This window comes from Gracilinanus agilis, chromosome 1 (assembly GCF_016433145.1).
Source record: "Gracilinanus agilis isolate LMUSP501 chromosome 1, AgileGrace, whole genome shotgun sequence".
NCBI lineage: Eukaryota > Metazoa > Chordata > Mammalia > Didelphimorphia > Didelphidae > Gracilinanus > Gracilinanus agilis.
The window spans coordinates 491,785,631-491,807,070 of NC_058130.1; the positions used below are offsets into that span (position 1 = coordinate 491,785,631).

Below are 21,440 nucleotides of genomic sequence, written 5' to 3' on the forward strand. Positions count from 1 at the left end.
CCTTTATTTCAAGATGATTTTGTATTGCTTTCCATAAAATCTTAAGAATAAAACATAAAGGGTACCTATTGCAAGTTGTTCCTTTGCACTGGTCTCTTAATCTCACCTCACAAGCAACAATTTGAGCTAAAAATAAGAATATGCCATTATAAAATATTTTACATAACATAACAGAGGTTGAACTTTATAATTTGGGGGCACAGGATTATTTAGAAACATTAAAATATCTGCAAGCAAATATATGAATCTCTTGTGAAAATGTCCATCCTATAACCAAAAAAAAAAACAAAAACCACAACAATCTTACATAAAACACAAGGATTAAAAGTGCAATATCAAATTGTGATGACAGAATGAAATCATTTTTGTTAAATGTATTTCAAAATTCCAATGCATCCATTATCACCATTATAGGTATATGCCCTCTAATAGTACAGCTCCTACAAAACTTATCTATGGCTTCTTACTCTGTTGAGGTCCTTTCATAAACCTTCCAGGAAAGATCTATCCAATCTACTCAATGTACGGGATATAATGGATCTTTTAAATCACATTGGTATTAGACCAGCACTTGAATGATCTATCTAGTCTCCTTATCATGAGCTCTAAGATTCTTTTCCAGTCATACGTAATCTTAATCATGTATTTCTTTTCTTTCTTTACTATAAAACCTAAACCTTAAAATATTCATTATATTTATTATTCTTATAAAGAGAAAACATACCTTAGAATCTAAGATCTGACATGGGTCCATTTGAAAAAATGAAAAGTAAAAGTAAGAAATGGATATCGATGGCACTCAATATAGCATTCTTAAAGTTTTAGTTATATAACTAATATTTTACAGTTGATCCTCTATGGATATGAATAATTAAGCACCACATTCTCAAAAGAATCAAAATTGTAGATGGTAATGGAAAGAAAGTTGGTGGGTCTAGGATGTATGTAAGATAATACTATTCAAAACTACTGTAAAACCCATCATTAAGTCATTGTATAACCAGAAAAGGAGAGGGGTCAGTCACAGACAAGCATGAATCCAATAAGCTGGGTAGCTTCTATGAAAAAGACTCTCCAAATGTTAAAGTATTTTTCATATGTAGGAATTATCACTATGATGAACAGACATTAAAGGAAGTCAGTAATAATTGAAAAAAATGAAAAATTGGGAAAATATTTTGATCTCAGTCAAAGAACTCTGTAATAATGGAAAGTTTCAAAGTCTTTTATAAATCCAATGCAATCATCCTCTTTAATATAAATGAAAAGATCTTACACATTTGCTGTGTACTTATAACTTCATTTCTGTTACTGTCATCAGCTCTTGTTTGAATCTGGGGGTCATACACTTGAGACTGCTGTCGTTCAATTTCATTTGTTTCTTCTGGTTCACGAGGAGAGAAATGCCTTTCTGAACCTTCTGTTATATAGAAGAAATTAAAGAGAAAGAGAAGCCCATTTTACAATTATATCAATTTATAGAAACTTGCTTTGTAAGAATATTTTTAAAATACTGATTAAGATAAATCTGGGGGGTAAAATTAGTTGAAAAAATCCATTAACTGTAGTTTCTGAAAGACAATACAGTAAAGCACAAAAAGAACTTCTAACTGCAATCAACCAAGAGAAAGCTGTGTTCAAATTCTGCTTACAAATTGTAAAGAGGGTCAAGACATTTAACTTCTATAAACATCGTCAGTAAAATATGAACTTTAATATAGCATTTTAAAGTTTACAGCTATCTTCTCATTTGATCCCCATTACAATCCTACTGGGAATGATGGTTTTCAGGGTTACAAATCAGAAAGCTCAGTTATAGTAAATATTTAAGGCAAAAAAGTGGCTCATGGGTCTATAAATATGGTGAATAACATTCCCAAGTGGAGTCTAAACCAGATTAAAATGTAATTGGGAAATATTTCACAAAATAAATAAAAATACAATAAATCACAGATAATATTACATTTTAAAAATCAAGTCAACATGAGGACAGCAGGGATCCTTATATATGGATCAGTGGCACCTCTTTCTATTTGAATTTGACATCACTGATTTGGGACATAAAGAGAACAAGAAAAAAGCAAAGCGCCAGAAAAGAAGAAGCTCATATTCTTAAAAGGCAACTAGGTAGTTTTCTGAATACAACACTGATGTGAAGTCAAGAAGTCCAGAGTCAAATCTTGCATCAGACACTTACTAGCTTTGGGACGCTAGTCACAACCTCTGTCTCCCTCAGTTTATTCATCTATAAACTAGGAAAATAATCATGCCTACTTCCCAGGGCTCTTGTGATAATATGAGATATTTGTTACGGACTTTGTAAACTTAAAATTCTACATAAATTCTATTTAGTATTACAAACAAGACAAGGAAACTCATTGCTACTTATTGTTCTCCTTTAACCTCTAACTAAAGAAAGCCTAACCATAAATACCTTAAACCCTACTGCATTGCAATATCAGTTTCATGAACACTTTGTAAAATAAGTCTTGGATATATAAAATTATGCTTTGAGGATAAAGCAAGTTCTAATTTATTTGTAGAGAAAAGGATTAAATATTTCTGTTTTCTAAAAGAAGTAATCCAAAATCCAAATCCAAATTTATGTATTGAAGTCAACCATGCCCTAATGTTATTAATGTTTGGCGAATAGCAAAAATGCAGAAGGCAGAATACACACACACACACACACACACACACACACACAAATATACATACAAAATATAGTTCTGTTACCTGTAAAAATGATTCTATTATTAATTATATTTCAACTTTTTGTTAAAGTTGTGGAGATCCAATATCTGTGTTTTTAAAGGTGTTAAGGTAGTAAAGAATATTTTCACAAATCATTCAGTAAGACATAAATTCTTGAAGGAAAAGGGGTAGTTTTATTTCTTTCTTGGCACAGCACCAGCAGCCACTTAATAAATGTGTATTTAATTGAATTGAAATAACTTAATCTGTTAACTTCCTTGCAGACTTTTTTATTTCAGAGAAAGAGAAGGTGGGACAGCAGTTTTAGGTTCAGTATCAGGAATGACTAGTTTCCAGTATCTGCCTCTAAGTCCCCTTGTGTGACTGTGGCAAGTCATTCTTCAACAGGTAGCTCTTTGGGGCTATAAGTTATAGACCCAGAGGAACTGCTACCTTGACAAAAATCACATGTTTTAAAATATTAGTTTAAATGAATTTAACACATTAATTTTATAACACCATTTCATTAGATAAATTTAACTCAATTTTTGTTTTTGCCAACTTTACTTGTCTCAGAACTCCTTAAAAAGTAAACCTTTTATAGTAATGCTTATTCCTTGTACCATTTCAACACTAAAAATTTTGTATTTTTATTCCTTGGACAAAGAAATAGGTAGAGTCATTTTTTGGCATCTGTACACATAAATATACACTGCATGAGATTCTGAGCACAAAATCTACAATCTGATAATTATGTTGAGGAAATTGTGGGCAACAGCCCCAATGTGCAAAAGTCAAACCACCCATATTCATAATATGTTAACCCAATTCTGCAATATTACAAGAGGAATGAAAATTAACAATAAATCAAATTGATATTAAAAAGAAATAAACATCAACTTCTGACTTTTTGAAGCATGTAAATATATTTCCTCTCTTGGCCATTTGGAAAAGCTGTGGGAATTTCCATCCATCGATTTCACACAGTTATTACAACTTGGAAATTTTACAGATTGAAGTGTTTATTTTATAAAACTTTCCCGTACAGTTACTTTACTGTAGCTCTGGACATTTTATGGCATTCATGTTAACAAAATATTAAAGTCCAAATTGCATTTTATTTTAACATAAAACAGTGGGGGCAGCTGGGTAGCTCAGTGGATTGAGAGTCAGGCCTAGAGACCGGAGGTCCTAGGTTCAAATTCAGCCTCAGATACTTCCCAGCTGTGTGACCCTGGGCAAGTCACTTGACCCCCATTGCCCACCCTTACCACTCTTCACCTAGGAGCCAATACACAGAAGTTAAGGATTTTAAAAAAAACATAAAACAGCAAAAAAAGTAACCTCAAAATTATAATAGTAATTAATATACCTTTGTAACAAAGATTTTCTCTACAGCTCCCTCCAAAACTGGGTGGACATGCAGAACAGGGCCGACCATGTTTGTAAGGTGCGTGGCCCCACCAGTTACCCCTTAAAGAGAAAATATGACTTACTAAAAATTTAACACATTATAATTGAGAATAGATTTGAACAAACTAATATTTGAAGTTCTTCCAAAAGTCAATGGACTAGATTCTGCCAGTTAGTTTATACTCTTGTTCTTTCACTTAATAATTATAAAACAAAGATAACTGTCCTATTGGAAATAACCTTCAGAAATGCTTAAAGAAATCTGACTATGTATATGCCAATTATGTACCATAGAACTAAAACTTGCCAGTGAACATATACCTATATACATTCCTTGTAACAAAATCTGCTTACCTTAGAATTAAATTAGATATGTTGTGGCTGGGTCATATGAACAGAACTCTTTCCAAATTTTCTTTATATCTGTCCCTTGTGAAATAATCCACATACTTCTATTGCATTAACATGAGTGAATAATTATGCAGCATAGTATGTACCGAGTAAAAGAGAAGAGACCAAAAATATGGTCTCTGTATTCATGAATTTTACATCCTCAAATTCTCCTTAAGATACGAAAACTAGGAGTTTGCAAAGTGATAACTACACTTGCCTTTTAAGATCTGTATGGTGTGAGCACACTGAAAACATTTTATGAGTACAAGCTAAGAACAGTGGTCTGACAAATGAAAGCATTTTCAAATTTTAAGCATAAATTTAGAAATTCGTTCCTGTTTCTATACTTACTTGGGAGAATAATTGCACACTAAATAAACTGCTTTAGGCCATATCTGTCCCCAGATGTTCATATTGTGGCACAAATTAATAGCACAACCTATTCTGCTACTTGTAGCCCAAACAACCTACATGACAGGAAACAAAGTTACATCCAATTAGATTAAAGAACACCAACATTTCTATGAATGAATTGCTGAAGTTTGAATGTGGGGAAAGCAATCATGTATTAATTATTTAATCCTGATTGCTACTCTAGAGCTATATTTGACGTTTGAGTCCCTTAGCCTTCTTGAGCCTCAATTTTTCACATCTGTGAAATGGGAATGATGATATCACTGTGTCTATTTCTAAGTGTTGATAAGACAAGCAAATAAAATAATGGATAGACATGTGTTTTGTAAACTGCAGATGTTATGAATGCATGATTATTAAAATTTTTATCTCTATATCCAAGGAAAAAGACTGACTAGAGCCCTGCCACAGAAGATTTAATGAATGCTAGTTTTTTTTTTTGTTTTTTTTAATGATTTAGCTACAGGTGCTAGTATCTCAGATAAAGCACATTTTGCTTCTTAAATCAATGAACAACATTTTTGGGGAAAAAATCAATGGAAGTAATGTTGACAAAATATTAACAGTCTCATAAGAAACATCTCTAGCTGCTTATATAATTGTTTTCTTATTTTATTGAACTTTAAAGGAAAGCTAATTTTATTAAAAATGAAAAGGACAGACAATATTTTATTTTTTAAAGAGCCCAAATAATCAGAAGCTTGAATCAAATCCACTAATAGATGGCATTTCCTACAAACCTAGCACAGTGCTGTCATTACAAACACCTATAGGAAGCATTTAATAAGAGGTTGATGGATTCAATTGGCCAAGATTTACAGGAAAAAATAATAATATTAGATCAATAAACGAGTGGATCACTAAGCCTAGCCCTTCAATTTTTGTCCTTTAATCAGAATGTCTTAGGATTAGAGGAAGTAGAAACAACAACATTTTTACTATGGGAAATAATTTTTTTAAAAACATATTAAGTATTAATCTCCTGATTTATAGGCCACTAAATTTAAAACAGAAGTTTTATAGATGTTCTAATCCCAATGTATTTAAATTGTAAATAAAAAATGAGACCTTCAAAGAAATTACTTGCCTAAGGTCACAAAGCTAATTAGTGGCAGAACTGAAATATACACACACATGCACATGTATGTATCTATCCATGAGACAAGCAGCAAGACAGACATGTATATATGTGTTTCTATAAAGTTTCAGTGCACTTTTATGCTTTAATAGATTAAAACTAAACTAAGATTTTGGGCATACACTGTAGGGAAACCATATATACTTATAGAGGTTTCTTGACTCAGATTATTTCTACTAAATCATGTTTCTTCTAATTTTATTATATTTCAGAAAGTTTTATTGATTCCTTTTTTGTTGTTTATGCCATGATCATTTTCTGAAATATTCCTGACCCTTCTGAACCCTCCCTTGTAATAAGGAAAAACACAGGCAAAACCAATGAAAGATCATATCTGAGAGTTTATGGTACATTAAGCTACCCTAGTTCCTCACCAGTTTAATGATAGAAGGAAGCTTGTTTCATTCTTTTCTCAGAATAGAGATTGATACTCATTTTAAATAGATGCAATTGTTATCTCTGCATATGGGGTAGAGGGATAGGGGGGGGGGGTTGTAGGAGTCTATTGGCCTACAGAAAAGTAGGTTTGATTGTCTACTTTAAAAATTATCTGATAATGAAAGAGTCTAGAAAAATAAGTATACTGGACATCAAACTCATCAGAACCATGATAAAGGAAAGTTAGTATATTGTGACCATCACATACCTAAACTTGTTTTAAAATTAATTTTCTTTATATTCTTTGGGAGAGAAGAAATTTGCAAAAGTATTACAAATAAATGAAAATACAAATTATGGTAAATGAACAATAATAAAAAAAGAAATGTGTAGTAAACATATATTCATGATATATACATTTTAAATCATGTTTCTAATATTTCAATGGCATTAAATAAGGTTAGGCATACTTTGCTAGCCTGTAACATTTTTATTATGAGGAACACTTCAAATAGAAAAGAAAAATTTCATATGACACTTTTGTCCTAGAAATATAAAAAGATGAAGATCTTCAGTGAATGAGGTTATAGGATTTAGACTTAGAAGGAACTCAGTAATCATTTTGTCTAATCATCTTGCTTTACAGATGAAGAAATTAAACTGAATTGAAATCAAGAGAGTTGAACTTTTAGACAGACCAAGATAGTGGCAGTGTGGCAAACAAAAGAATACTAAATTTGGAGTCAAAGGACTGAGGTCTAATCCCAGTTCTCTTCTTTACTATCTTTATGACCCTGAATAAGTCATTCACTTCTATTGAACTTAAAATTACTCATCTGTAAAACTAGAAAGCTAGAATAATAATCCCTGAAGATCTTTGCAGAGATAATATTAAGTAGCATAATTGGGAATTGAACCTAAATTTCCTGGTTCCAAATCTAATTCCCTTCCCATCTTTTAACAAATTCAATTGCCACTCCTCGAATAACATTGATCCAACCCTGGTGGTAGAGTGTCAGACTAACCAATAAACATACCTGGGTATAATGTGTGCAGACTGGGCCAGAACATCGAAAGGGGCAATATGGGTTACATTCATGTGGATAAGGATAGGTAAAGTCTCTCACTTCATCATACCATGCTTGAACATGGAATGTTGGAGGTCTGTATCTATATAAATGAAATCAGAATATATTAAAACTCCAAAATAAGCATGGGAAAATATACAATTAAACATTATAATGAGTCATTTAATTCAGACTTATAGCTAGATTCTTAAAGAAAACTATAAATATATGTCAATAAAATTGATTTTTTTGTAACTAATTCATTAACAATGGCTATCTAACAGTAGAGCTGTTCAGGTGCTGCTGCTATTACTAATTTTTTGGTCTAATTTAAATTTGGTCCTAAGATTATATTAGCATGAATAAATGTATTTATATAAATTTGTATATGAAACCTTCGCATTTTGTAAACTAAAAATTTTTTTTAATTACCTGCCCCAGTGTGCCCCCAAATTCTGTCCAATTGATGGAAGTAGGCTTGCAGGTCCATGTTCCCACAGGCAAGTTTCTGCCCAGGATTCTGCAGATCTCTCCAGCTCTACATCCCATGTCTACAGGTAAAAAGGAAAGTTACGTGGATTTACATACATAGTTTGGGAGTTTAGTCAGAAGTCATTGGTGATGCTCAAAGCCCATGCAGTGTCACTAAATGTTTCAAATGCAAGTTGTTGGGTTTTTTTCAAAAGTGGATGGACAGAATTATATTTAATGAAAATATTTAAAATTTTGAAGTCTATTTTTGAAGAAAATAATTTAAAATTATATAAAATTAACATTTGTTTAAAAAAGGCAACCAAGGTTTCTCTATTCACTCATGTTATTCAGCAGCAAGGTGGTCTGGTGCATGAGAACACCAGATTTATATTCAGGAAGATCTCATTTCAAATTTTGCCTCTGACACTTACTAGCTAGGTGACTCCGGGAAAGTTGTTTAAAATCTATTTGCCTCAATTTCCCAATCCATGAAATGAGGTAACTAATCACACCTACCTCCCAGTTTGCTGTGAGGATATAAGATTTAAAACCTAAAAATGCTGTGTCAATGTTGGTTGTTATTATTAAAGGCAAACTAAAGCAAATCTTTCTGCTTTTGCTGACAAATTTTATAAAAAAAAATACTTATCCCAAGGTCTCAGTGTAATACTCTTTCAATAATACAACAACATGCACACAAAAATGAACATAAAAATATGAATAATTAATATAATTTAGTTCATGAAAGCCAATTATTTAATGACTTCTTTTTTTATTAGACCTCATGCATTTTCTAGCAATTGAGGGAATTTTAGATAGAAAAATATTTGAGTTTTTTCATAGTTTTGTGGTAACTGTCAGATATCTAAAGCAAGATTTAAAACCACATGCATTATTAAATGCATGGCTTATGAACTATATAAATATTATAAGCATTTTATATATCAAGTATGATTTTAGATTCAACAATTTTAGGTCATTCACTGCATCTAGGGTCATCATCCTGACTTTTTGTCTTACCACTGGACTTCAAAGAGCCTGTAAGAGAGAGGGCAGCTGAGTGGTTCAGTGGATTGAGAGCCAGGCCCAGAGATGGGAGGTCCTGGGTTCAAATCTGGATTCAGACACTTCCTAGCTGTATGACCATGGACAAGTCACTTAACCTACATTGCCTAGCCCTTACCACTCTTCTCCCTGAGAACTAATACACAGTATTGATTCTAAGTCAGAAGGAAAGGGTTTAAAAGAAAGAGAATGAAACTCAGCCTCCCTTAAATCTAATTTATGCACAAATCAGACATCACTCTATGATGTCATCAGTCCTCTACAGAAACAAAGAACAAGCAACAACAGTTTCCTCTAAAATATTTTCAATGTCCAGCACTTGGATAAAACTATTCTTTAGTTCACTAAATCCCTATTTAATCACATAACCTCTATTACTTCAGTTCCCTCACCTGTAAAATACTGATAGTAACAACTACTTTGCAGGGTCACTGTGAGGATGAAATGAGATAAATTTGTAGAATTTAGTATAATGCCTGGCACACAGTAAGTACTATAAAATGCTTATTCCCTTCCTTTTCCCTCCTTCCCCCTGTTATACAGTATGTTAGCTACTTTTCCAACAGCTGTAGTTATCAGAAAACTTTTAAAACATGCTACACAACAACAAAAAAACTTAAAACATCACAAGGCCAAAGTGGCATCTATAGGGCACTTTGCTAAGGGCCTTCCTCAGAGCTGGCATAAAACCAACGAGTTTATCAAATCAGTACAAAATCTAGTTCTACTATTTCCTAGCTAACATATTTCCAACTTTACTCTCTTTTACTTCTTGCCTACATTTGCCACTAATACAAACATTCTTTTTGTACTTGGCTTCCACAACAATACAATATCTTGGCTCTTGCCCTGGTTCTATGAAAGTTACTTCTCTATTTCCTTTTCTGGCTTATTTGTTTTCTCTTCTTTCTCCCATCCCTTATCTCAATCTCTGATTTGTTTTTGTTTTATAATCTCAGGTTATGTCCTAAACCTTTGGCTCTTCTTTTTCTATTCCTTTACTCCAAGATTTCAATCATCCCCATGGTTTCAAATATCACTTAGATGCTAACTATTCTCAAATCTGCATTTAAACGATCCATCTTTCTTTTCCGAGTTCTATTCTTCAACCTCTTATTAAAAATGAACATTTCACAAGATTTGAGAGGGTGGAAAATATCATTCCTTCACAAATGTCATATCCCTCCATTTCCCTATTTCTGTCAAGAGTACTGCCTTTCTCCTGATCCCTGAGAACAGAAACTTTAGCATTATTGTAAATTTATTTATGACCTTCATCCACTACATCCAGTTGCTATATCCTGCTATTGTTTCCTTCTTACAGGGGCATCTGGGTGGCTCATTAAATTGAAAGCCAGTCCCAAAGTGAGAGATCCTGTGTTCAAATCTGGCCTCAGACACTTCCTAACTGTGTGACCCTGAGTAAGCCACTTAACTCCCATTGCCTACCCTTTACTCTTCTTCTGCCTTGGAACCAAAGCATAGTATTTTTCCAAGATGAAAGGCACTGTTTTTTAAGGCTCTTCTTATAACCAATATCCATTGTAGTATTCCATTGTTGCAAAAATATTAATCATCTCACTTCTGGATTGCTATAACAGTCTCATAACTACCTTTCCTCAGTCATCTTTTTCCTCTTTTTGCAGCATGCATTGTGCCAAAAATATTCTTCTTTCAATGCAACTTTCATCATGTTATTCTTTGGCTCAAAAAAGTTAGTTCCTCCCAATTTTCAACTATACTCTTCCAGTCAACTTTCAATATTGGTCATAATCTAGTCTTATACTCCCCTTCCAACTTTATTTTATATTATTTCCTGAAATGTGAGATTTACATAACATTAATCTCCTTGCTGTTCTTTAAACATGCCATTATTATTCATATCTCCATGTATTTTCCCCTTATAATAGTCTTATAATCTTAAATATCCTCTCTTTCTAACTTTACAAATCCTGTTCATCTTTGAAGGCCAACCCAAGTCCCATTTCCTTCATAAAGCCTTATTTTAACTTCTTTAGGCCTCAATTAATCCTTCATTCTCTGCATATAAACTTTTCACTATATGTTGCTGAGAGGTGATATGACCTGATGGAGAACAAACCAAAATTGGAAAGACTTAGAAGTTCTGATCCTGATATATGTTGGATATGTGTCAAAGACAAGTTATTTAATTTCTTAATGTCCAAGCCAACTGTCTAAGAATTGCAGAGAAGGAGCTGACCTGCATTGCTAGTTTCCTCACCTGGAAGTTGTCTATATGAAAAAAAATCAGAAGTGCAGCTTCAAATTACATATTTGAGCATTTAATTATAGCATTCTATATCTTTTGTTATTTCATTTATGCTGCCTGTACAGCTAGGCTAAATTGTAAAATCCCTGAAGGTAACGCTCTGTGAATATTTTTAACAGTCAACTTTCCAGAAGAAAAAAAAAAGTAAACACAACATACTTGAATTTAATCTGCATTATTAACATTTTCTCCATCACTTTAAGTCTAGTCCAGTGATTCCCAAAGTGTGCACCACTGCCCTGTGGAGGGTGCTGCAGCGATCCAGGGGGGGGCAGTGATGGCTGCAGGTGCATTTGAGTGCGGTGAATAACTGTAAGGGGGTGGTGATAGTATGTGACAGGGGGCGCTAAGTAACATTTTTTTCTAGAAAAGGGGCGGTAGGTCAGAAAAGTTTGGGAACTACTGGTCTAGACAATCAACAAAGCAATAAATGAAGCCCTCATTTATAGTGTTTGCTAATTTCAAAGAACAAATAGTCACAATGAAAATGAAATGATTGGCTCACTAATTTAGCTTGTCCCAGCACTCCCCTAATTCTGTGCTTTGTAACTATATTTCACTTCTTCCCTTTTCATTCCATTCTTCTTCCTTCTCATCCAATGAAATAGTCAGTACTTATATAGTGATTTTACAGGCTAGCAGAAACATAAACAGTGTCCTAAAAGGAATGAACTCCAAAGAACCAAGAAGTTGGACAACTTTACAAAGTATTTTCTTGAGATGGCCTTTAAAGGTAAGTGACAAAATCATTATATCTACATTTTACAGTTGAAGAAACTGAGGTTGAGGAAACTGAAATAATTTACTCAATGTTATTTATAGAATGTGACAGAGCTAAGGAAAAAACCCAGAACTTATGAACCCAAGTACAGTGCTTTCCATTATGTCAAGGGTTAGAAATTTATATTAAGCCTAAATGATGATAATTTTTAAAATTTTAATTCTTCATTTTGGAGTTAGATTAACTAAATATACTCCTATTTCTACATTACAACCATTTAAAATATATATATATATGTATATATATATATATATTATATAGCTATCTTGTGGCAGTGCAGTATAAAGGAAAGACCATTAGACATGGGGTCACCAGACCTCAGTTTGAATTATGGTTCTACTATCTACTTCCTCTTTATGTCCTTAGTTACCCAGTTGGAACCTTAGTTCCTCATTTGTAGTTATTAACTTTATGACATGGAGAAATCATTGACCAGCTCTTTATTCTCTGAGTTAGGAAGCTTGCAACATAGGATAATATGTAAGACTTTTTTACCCTAAATTCAGAATTTTTCTAACTCCTTGAGATTTGGTGGGGGAAAAGACTCTTGATTCATTGCTATTCTTCCTGAATTGATGCCATTTGAAAATTTGATAATAAAAATTTCCATGTATTCATGAAAGATATAGAAAAAAACATGTTGAAAAGACCAGAGCCAATGATAGAACTACAATAAGTAATTAAAGACCTCTCTCTTGCTGTAGAGTAACCACCAAACAATCTATGAATATGACCATTCTCCTAGATTTTCTTGAGTTAAATCTGCAATCTAATAACTGGATTGATTAACTGTAATTTAAAGACAATACTAAACATTCAAAGCTGGAATTTTATATGAAAACTAGCTAAGTAGAATAAATCTAATACAATGTATAAATTCTGAATATATGCTATGAGTAAGGCTCCATTAAGGGGGGAAAAAAACCTCAATTTACTGTCTGTTAAGCAAGCAAAAACAAAAAAGTTTCATCAAGGGCCAAGGTGATTATATAACTAGGGAGAGGTAATCAATTAATCATATTTTGGAGACAAATTGGTAGGGAATTTGGGCAAGTGTCTTTACCCCTCAATAATCTAAGATTGATCATGGACTCATTCAGTAATACTTAATGATTTATTCAATGTTAACTGAAAATTATTCTAAAAAGGGTCATTAGAAGTCACCTTGTCCATTTTTTACTCAAATCATGCCTCATCTATATGGCTTTTATCTGAAGACTTCCAGTGAAAACTCATTATCCATCTTGAGGCAAATTAATGTATTTCTGGACAGCTCTAGTTGATAGAAACATTTTGCTATGTTGATTCACATTTTATCATTTTGTAACTTCTAATCATTGGTCTTAATTTCCCCTTGTAATACCAAATGAAGAAAGATTGATTACTCTTCCACAAGAGTATCTTTAACAGTATAAAGATTGTTATCATAGCCGGTCTAGATTTTCTTTTCTCCAGGCTCAACATTTCTAATGCCTTCAGTCAATCTTCCTATACCATAGTTTCCAGTTTATTCTCTATCTAGTTTATCCCTCTCTGGATATACTCCAATTTGCTCATATTCCTTCCAAAATGCATCTAGAATTGGGCACATACTCCATAAATGGTCTCTTCATGAGACAGAACATTGGGGTGATCATTCCTCTCAATGAAACCATTATATATCTATTAATGCAACTTTATCTTGCCTTTCCTGACCACATTATGCTAACTAATTGACTGAGTTTCTGAAAATTTCAGGAACCTTTAGTTTTTACATGAACTTCTTGCTTACCATATCTTACCTAACATATGCTTGTGCAATTAATTTATTTTTAAGTCAATGATCTTTTCAGTGCCAAATCTCATGATTCTCAGTACTCACTAGCCTCAACCTTTCTGAAGTATCTGATACTTGGTCAACGTCTCCTGGTGAATCCCACATGGAAATTCCAGCTATCAGTAATTGTGACACTGCTTTCTCTTGCTTCTCTTCCTGTCTGGTTACACTTCAAACTCTTTTTATGAATCATCATTCATATCTCCCCAACCATAGATTTTTTTCAAGGCTTGGTTTCAATCATTCTGGATCCTAATTCTATCATCCAACCTAAGAAGTATATGTCTCCAAGCTTGGAACCACCCGCAAACTTACTCTCTATGTCTTCCCAAAGTACTGAACAGAATAGACAAGGAGAGAGTACCAAGATAATCATGATTGTCATTCCCTAATAAATCCTCTTTGTGTCATGTCATTAAAGCCAATTCTGAATCCACTTCACTCTATCACAATTTTCATCTTGCCAAGAAGGATGTCAAGAGTGTCAAATGCTTTGCTAAAATCTGGAAATAACATGATCCTGAAATTCTTCTCATTTATTAGTAAAACAAACAAGCATGAAGTTCACTGGCATAGCTTGTTCTTGAGCAATATATCTTTTCTGTTCAAAGTGCCAATTCTAGTATTGTTCTAAGTTCTAATTCCTCTTCTATTGTTTTGTGTTAGAATTTTACCAGTAATCACTATTAACTTTGCTGGTCTACAGTTTGAAGTACTCAGCTTCTTCCCCTTTTCTGAAATTAGTATACTTGCTCATGTTTAATCTCAAGGCACATCTGCCATGTTTTGAGATTACTCAAAAATCATGGACAATTCATTCAAAAATCCATTAAGTGACTCGGCATGTATGCCTTGAGAAGGCAGCTAAGTGCTTTCATTATCTACTAATTAATATTGTGTTCCACATTCCTGTTGACAACTTTTGATCTGTGTTTCCTCATCTGAAGATCATCTATAATGACAGAAAAAACTATACGATAACCTATTTTGATAGTGAAAACTCAAAAATTTTTGTAGCTCCATTGATGCACAAAGGACTTACTTTTAATAGTGCCCAAAATAAAGTTTTTCTGAAATATTACCACAATATTGTGAGACAGTAACAGTATTTGTATTTTTCCTTTTTTTATTGTTGTACATGACAACATAGATTAAGCCTACCAATAGCTCCTAAATAACATCCATTTAACTGTTGGTTAGTCACTATCAACTCCTGTTTAAATGTAGATTCACAAATTCAGGCAAAATGTTCTAAAAGATGTTTTCTCCCAGCAATTCACCAAAACTTAAAGACAATTAGACTTTAATTATGTTACAATTGATAATTTACCTGAATGAAACTTCTTCTCATAACTTCATTTATAATTGACAGTTTCTTAAGAGTAAAATATTTTTGTCAAAATAAAGATGTGTTGATCTCTCTGACTAAACCCCCATGATATTTTTCTGGAAAACCACTCTTTTAAGTAGAATATATTATTATCTTCTTTTTCAGAATACTTGAGACAGCACTTTTAAAACTAAACACAGGGGCAGCTGGGTAGCTCAGTGGAGTGAGAGTCAGGCCTAGAGACAGGAGGTCCTAGGTTCAAACCTCGGCCTCAGCCACTTCCCAGCTGTGTGACCCTGGGCAAGTCACTTGACCCCCATTGCCCACCCTTACCAATCTTCCACCTATGAGACAATACACCGAAGTACAAGGGTTTAAAAAAAAAAAAAAAAACTAAACACAGACTCCCATCACAGCTGATGCTTTTGGTGGCTATCTAGCAGGTGTGGCAAACTGGCCCAGGGGTCAAATCCAGGTGCTATGTATTCCTGCCAATTAAGGATAGTTTTTACATTTTTAAATACAATAAAACTTTACTTATAAATAACACATATATGTTATATAGATTTACACAAATATATAACTTTATGAAAATTTAAAAATTATAAATACTTTTTTAAATAAATTAATCTTAGCTCACTTGTCTCACAAAAACTGTACACCATAATTTGCTGACCCTTGATCTAGAGATCTACAACTTTTATCAATAAAACATTCAATAATGCTATTATCACCCCCATTTTAGAATTAAGGAAACTGAGCCAGAGAGATTGAGTGACATTTCAAGGGTCACATAGCTAGTCAGTATCTGAGGCTGCATTTAAACTAACTCCAGGACATCATCACTTAGCTGCCTTTAAAAGCTTTTAGTTTTGAAATCTGACCTATCATCAAAAGGTAGGATAAAATAGCATCTTCCTTTTCTCTGATTTCCTCCTGCTGCAGTCAGTCAAGAATTTCCTTACCTCCCCAAACCACCTGAGATCTTGCAAATGGCTTTTTACTCTCTAATGCAAGTACACACAAATAACAAGGATACAAATAACTCATAACTTCCCTTACCCATATCACCTTCCAAATTCTAAGTTACATGGCAAGCTTGGCCCAGTCTTATCTAAACTGTGTGTACCCCCAGCACTGAGCATGGTGCTCTACACATGGGAGGTACTTAACAAGTGTTGTTTCAGTATTCTAATTTATAATGAAAACCAATTAATAATAATTTAGCTGAAAGCTACCAATATTGATATTTCATACACATTTTATACACTTCTCCATTAGAAAGGATGCTCCCTGAAAAAAAAAAAAGACTGGGTTCTTGCTTTTATTGTTCTTTTACTATTTTAACATACCCTAGCATTAGCACAATTCCTGGCACAAAGTAATACTCGTTGATTGATTTAAAAGGATAGCCTTAATAGGAAGTATCTTTTTAGTTGTCTTACCTTGAAAAATATATTTAAACCCTCTCTGTGATCAGAGATTTATTTTTACAGAGAATACTATCACTTATTTTATTTTCCTCAAGTGTTTTCACTAATTGGCATTCTGAAATAATATTATATGGAAATTGGGTCAAGACCTGTGGCAGAATTGTGTTGTTTTAAGTAACAACTATATAATATCAAATCCTTTTTTACATTTAAGTTCCTTGATGATTTAAATGACTATAATAAAAGAAGTAAATGTATTTACATGTAAATACTACTACACTACTGGAAATGGGCATTTTTAAGCTATACTCACCCAAAACTGGCCAGGTGTCTTAAATGTGAATACATAAATGATTGACAACTCCATTTGGCTCTATGATCCTATATCTTTGCTCCATAGATGGCTGCTAAGACTTCAGGGCCTATGGATGGAAACTCCATCAGAGGGAAAAAAATCCTACTGGCAGAGAGACCAAGATGGCCCTGGGCCTATATACACCGCCCACATGTTTCTGTTGGCAGCAAAATCTTATGAGATTTCATGACCAACAAGTCATCTGTGGTGAAAATATTATTTCCACATTAGGGAAAATACCTCTGGCAAGATTCCACCAGTGTCCTAGAAATCTACACCAAATAGAATTAATTCATAGCCAATGACTTGACTTTGAAGGTGAAGTTTATTGTGATAGAGGGAAATGACTGATACTTATAACGCATTTTTGATAAATTTCCTTAAGCATTAAAACACCTGAGAACATACTCTCTCCTAGTTAGTGACACTCTTTTGAAAAAAAATCATAATGCTAGGCCAGAAAGGAAATTCTTATAATAATAGCTTTTTTAAATACAAAGAGGCACTTGAGATATAGCATTATGTTGTTTGCCACTCATCACTTGTACCAACTGATGACTCCATTAAAAGTAAGCTCCCATTAAAATATGCATTAAAGTAATTAGGAATAGTATCCATGCATTATTATGTCAGCACTAATTCAGGAAGCCTGACAAAGTGGAAAATATTGAACGAGAAATCAAGCAGAAAAAGCTCCTCTAAAATCCATGTAATGGAGAAGCTGTAGCGTATGTTCTCTCTGGAGCAGCTAAGTGGCAAAGTATTTACAATATTGGTGTTAGGAAGATTCATCTTCCTGAGTTCAAATCTGGCTTCAGTCACTTACTAGTTGTGTGACCCTGGGCAAGTCATTTAGCCCCATTTGCCTCTTTTTCCCCATCTATAAAATGAGCTAGAGAAAGAAATGACAAACCACTCCGGCATCTGTGCCAAGAAAACCTCAAATAGGCTCAGGAAAAGTCTGACACAACTAAACAACAACTACATACTCTCTTTAAGTTTATATATTTTAAAACTAGAAGTTTATACTACATGATCTCTAGGTCATTATGACTGGTGTATTCTAATTCTTTCTAGAGATAGACGGGTATTCAAAGTCTAGAACTCTAGAACAGGAAGATCTAAACTCAAATCTGGTCTCAGATACTAATTGTGTGACCCTGGGTAAGTCATTTAGCTTCTTTCTCAGTTTCCTCAATGGTAAAAATAGGGATGATAGCACCTACCTCCCCATGTTGTTGTGAAGTTCAAATGAAATAATGTTTGTAAAATGCTTATCCCAGTGTCTGGCACATTATACATCTTTACAAAACATTTATTCCTTTCCTTCTTCCTCTTTCCTTTCTAAGAATTAACAGCAGATATTAATGTCCTGAGGAAGACAGTATGGTACAGTGTTCAAATTGTTAGGCTGGTTGCAAATTCTACTTCTGACCATGTATGATCCAAGTCAGGTCAAGTGATGTCTTCAAAGCAATTCCCTAGGAATTATTTATTAAGGCACATACAGTTTATAATCTACTTTTATGGAGGGAATGGTTACACTGGGATCTCCCCATGGTAATACACCCCAGATCCTTGGATCACTTACCTTATGGACTTTATTATAGGCATAGATCATCAATTGAGCCATAACTACTTTATTCACTCCCATATTTCTTAATAATTCATTACTCTATGGATGTAATCTCTGCTGATAGAACCACTCGTGAGAATGCACATTCAGGGTTTTAATTTATTTTTTAATATGAAATATTTATTGCTACTTTTTCTTTTCTTTTTTTTTACCCCTTACCTAACATCTTAGAATCAGTTTCTTATATAGGTTCCAAGGCAGAAGAGCAGTAAGGGCTAAGTAATGGGATTTAAGTAACTTACCCAGGATCACAAAGCTAGGAAGTTTCTGAGGCCAGATTTGAACCCAGGTTCTCCTATTGCTTGGCCTGGCTTTCAATCCACTAAACCACCTAGCTGCCCCCCACCCTTTTATTTTCTTTTAACCGCCTTGAAAGTGTCCTAAAATAAGTATAGTGAAAAGGATTGTGACTTTTTCCTGGTAAAGTTAAAAAAAATAATAATAAACCATACCAAACACTCTTGAAAAGGATCAATACATGATAAACTGAAATAAACTACTCTTTGTTGTCAGGAATTCAATTAAACATTCATTCAGTTACACAGACATAATTCCTCAACTCTAAGCTCTATGAAATATGGGATTAATAACACCTACTTTACAGGAATGTTGTGAGGATCAAATGAGATAATATTTGTAGAGTACCTGGCAAGCAGTAGGCTACATAGATGCCTATTCCTTTCTCTTCCTCTTCCCTCCTATCCCCTCAATACATGTTTTTTTTCCTCTAGAATATATGAAGTAATATTAATTATAATATCCAATAAAGAGGCTCATTATAATCCTTTCTTTGGTTCACTGACATTAAAACTAGAATGGACCTTGGAGAGTAGTCTTTTATTTTACAAATGAGAAAATGAATTGAGGTTTAGAATACTAGCTCAGGGACCAGTCAATAAAGGAAGGAGATCTCTTAGTGCTAAATCCAGAGCCTTTTTCATTATGCCAAATCTGCCTCCTTATGGCTTTACTGTTTGAAGAGGTTGTGCCATAATTGTGGAAATTCTCTATTAGGAAGCTTCACATGTTTGGAGTAAATAAGCAAATCTTAGATCCTCTCAAAGGCAAATCTTTGCTATATTGAACTTTGAAATATAGATTATGCTCTTCTGCCTATCATAACTCAAGATAAAATAAAACAAACAAAAAATGTCCATAAAAAGACACTAAAATAGCCAAGGGACAAGAAAATCTATTTTATGAGGACTTCAATTAACCTTTTCCAGTCTCAACAATTAAAGGGATATGTAGTTAGCATATATCAAGAATTATATGGAAATGATAGACACAGATTTATTAATCAAATCCCATAACAGCAAATTCTAAAGCAAAACAGTCAGGAGAACAATATATACTATGGCATTAATATTATGAAAACTATTAAGTCTGAAAGACTTAAGAAATCTGATTAATGAAATGATCAATCATGATTCCTGAGGACTAAATAATTTTGCCCAACTACTGACAGAGAGATGATTGACAAAGATGCAGATTGAAACAAATTTTTGGACATAGCCAATGATCACTATGCTTATATATGACACAGGGGTTCTGTACTTCCTTATTTTAGTGGGCTAGTGGAATTAAGAAGAAAAAATCTGAAAATCAAAAAGATTTTAAATTATTTTTAACAGAAAAAGCTTTAAACATAGCAATTCTAGAAAAAAAAAATAAAAGTAATCATTACTTCTATAACAGGTGTTATATAGTGTATTCTCCTAAGAGGTTGTACGGATGAAATATATAAATTGGATTGGATAAATTAATAATGACAAAGCCATAATGATTTACAAGGAAAACTAAAGTCATTTGGGGATATGTACCAAACGTTGAATTATAATATCAAGATGGGATCAATAAGGTCAACCATGCCCTCCCAGAATATATTCTTTACCATAATTAATCTAGATTTTCAAAGATTTTCAAAAAGTAATTCTTCTCTCTTTGAGATACTGACTTTACATTCAAAGAGTCAATTCCTAAAGAGAATCAAAGCACTTAAAAATCTTAACGGACACAATTTCAACCACAATGTCAATGTCATTTCCAGTAAAGGCATTTCTTATAGGGGATAGTAGCTATGATATCATTTATAAGACAGCCATGGAATATTTGACATATTAGTATTTCAGACATTCTCCTTTTAAAAATATATATTTTGTGGACCCATTATTGATTTGATTAAATAATTATAGGAGTTAGAAATAGCGAGAATACTGATAATGTGATTATGATATGCAAAAAAAATATTCCTTGAAGAAAATTAAAGAATTGTCATTGTGATTTTTATTTTGAGGAACAGGAGGGGAAAAGAATCTGGATAATTTGACTGTCATGGGGAACTCCCTCTACAGAAACAGAATTGTAACTTATCTCTAATTACAGCATTAGGAAGTTACCTGGATCACAGAAGTTAATCAAGCATTCCCAGGTAGCATGTATCAGAGGCAGTACTCAAACCCAGAGCATCTTGATTCCAATTCCAGTCCTCTAACCAGTAAGTCATATTCCTTTCATTGTAATAACTCAAGCTAAAAATATTCCTTTCTTTATAGTCAAGTTCATTTTACTAAAGCTGAATGTTAAGTAAATTATTCCAAAGCAAATCCTATTTTTCTCTCCAATTGTCATTAAAAAAATGCTAATACACCCTTACCACTCTTCCACTTAGGAACCAATATACAGAAGTTAAGGGTTTTAAAAAAATGCTGATAGATACCCTTGGAAAATGTCTTGGAATAATTTAATTAAGAATCTTTTTTA

General features: G+C 33.2%; 1 protein-coding gene across 2 annotated transcripts in view; it reads right to left on the minus strand.

The window, feature by feature from the left end:
• The window catches only part of CRISPLD1 (cysteine rich secretory protein LCCL domain containing 1), a 181,043-nt gene that overhangs the window by 22,195 nt on the left and 137,408 nt on the right, over positions 1-21,440 (minus strand). Inside the window, exons 2-7 of one of the 2 annotated variants that reach the window (XM_044657948.1) lie at positions 7,930-8,048; positions 7,468-7,600; positions 4,852-4,967; positions 4,067-4,167; positions 1,277-1,420; positions 66-126 (exon numbers count right to left, since the gene is read on the minus strand). In XM_044657948.1, coding sequence (XP_044513883.1) covers positions 66-126; positions 1,277-1,420; positions 4,067-4,167; positions 4,852-4,967; positions 7,468-7,600; positions 7,930-8,048 — 674 coding nt within the window. The remainder of the gene's footprint in view (positions 1-65; positions 127-1,276; positions 1,421-4,066; positions 4,168-4,851; positions 4,968-7,467; positions 7,601-7,929; positions 8,049-21,440) is intronic. The other variant, XM_044657947.1, reaches the window with a different exon arrangement.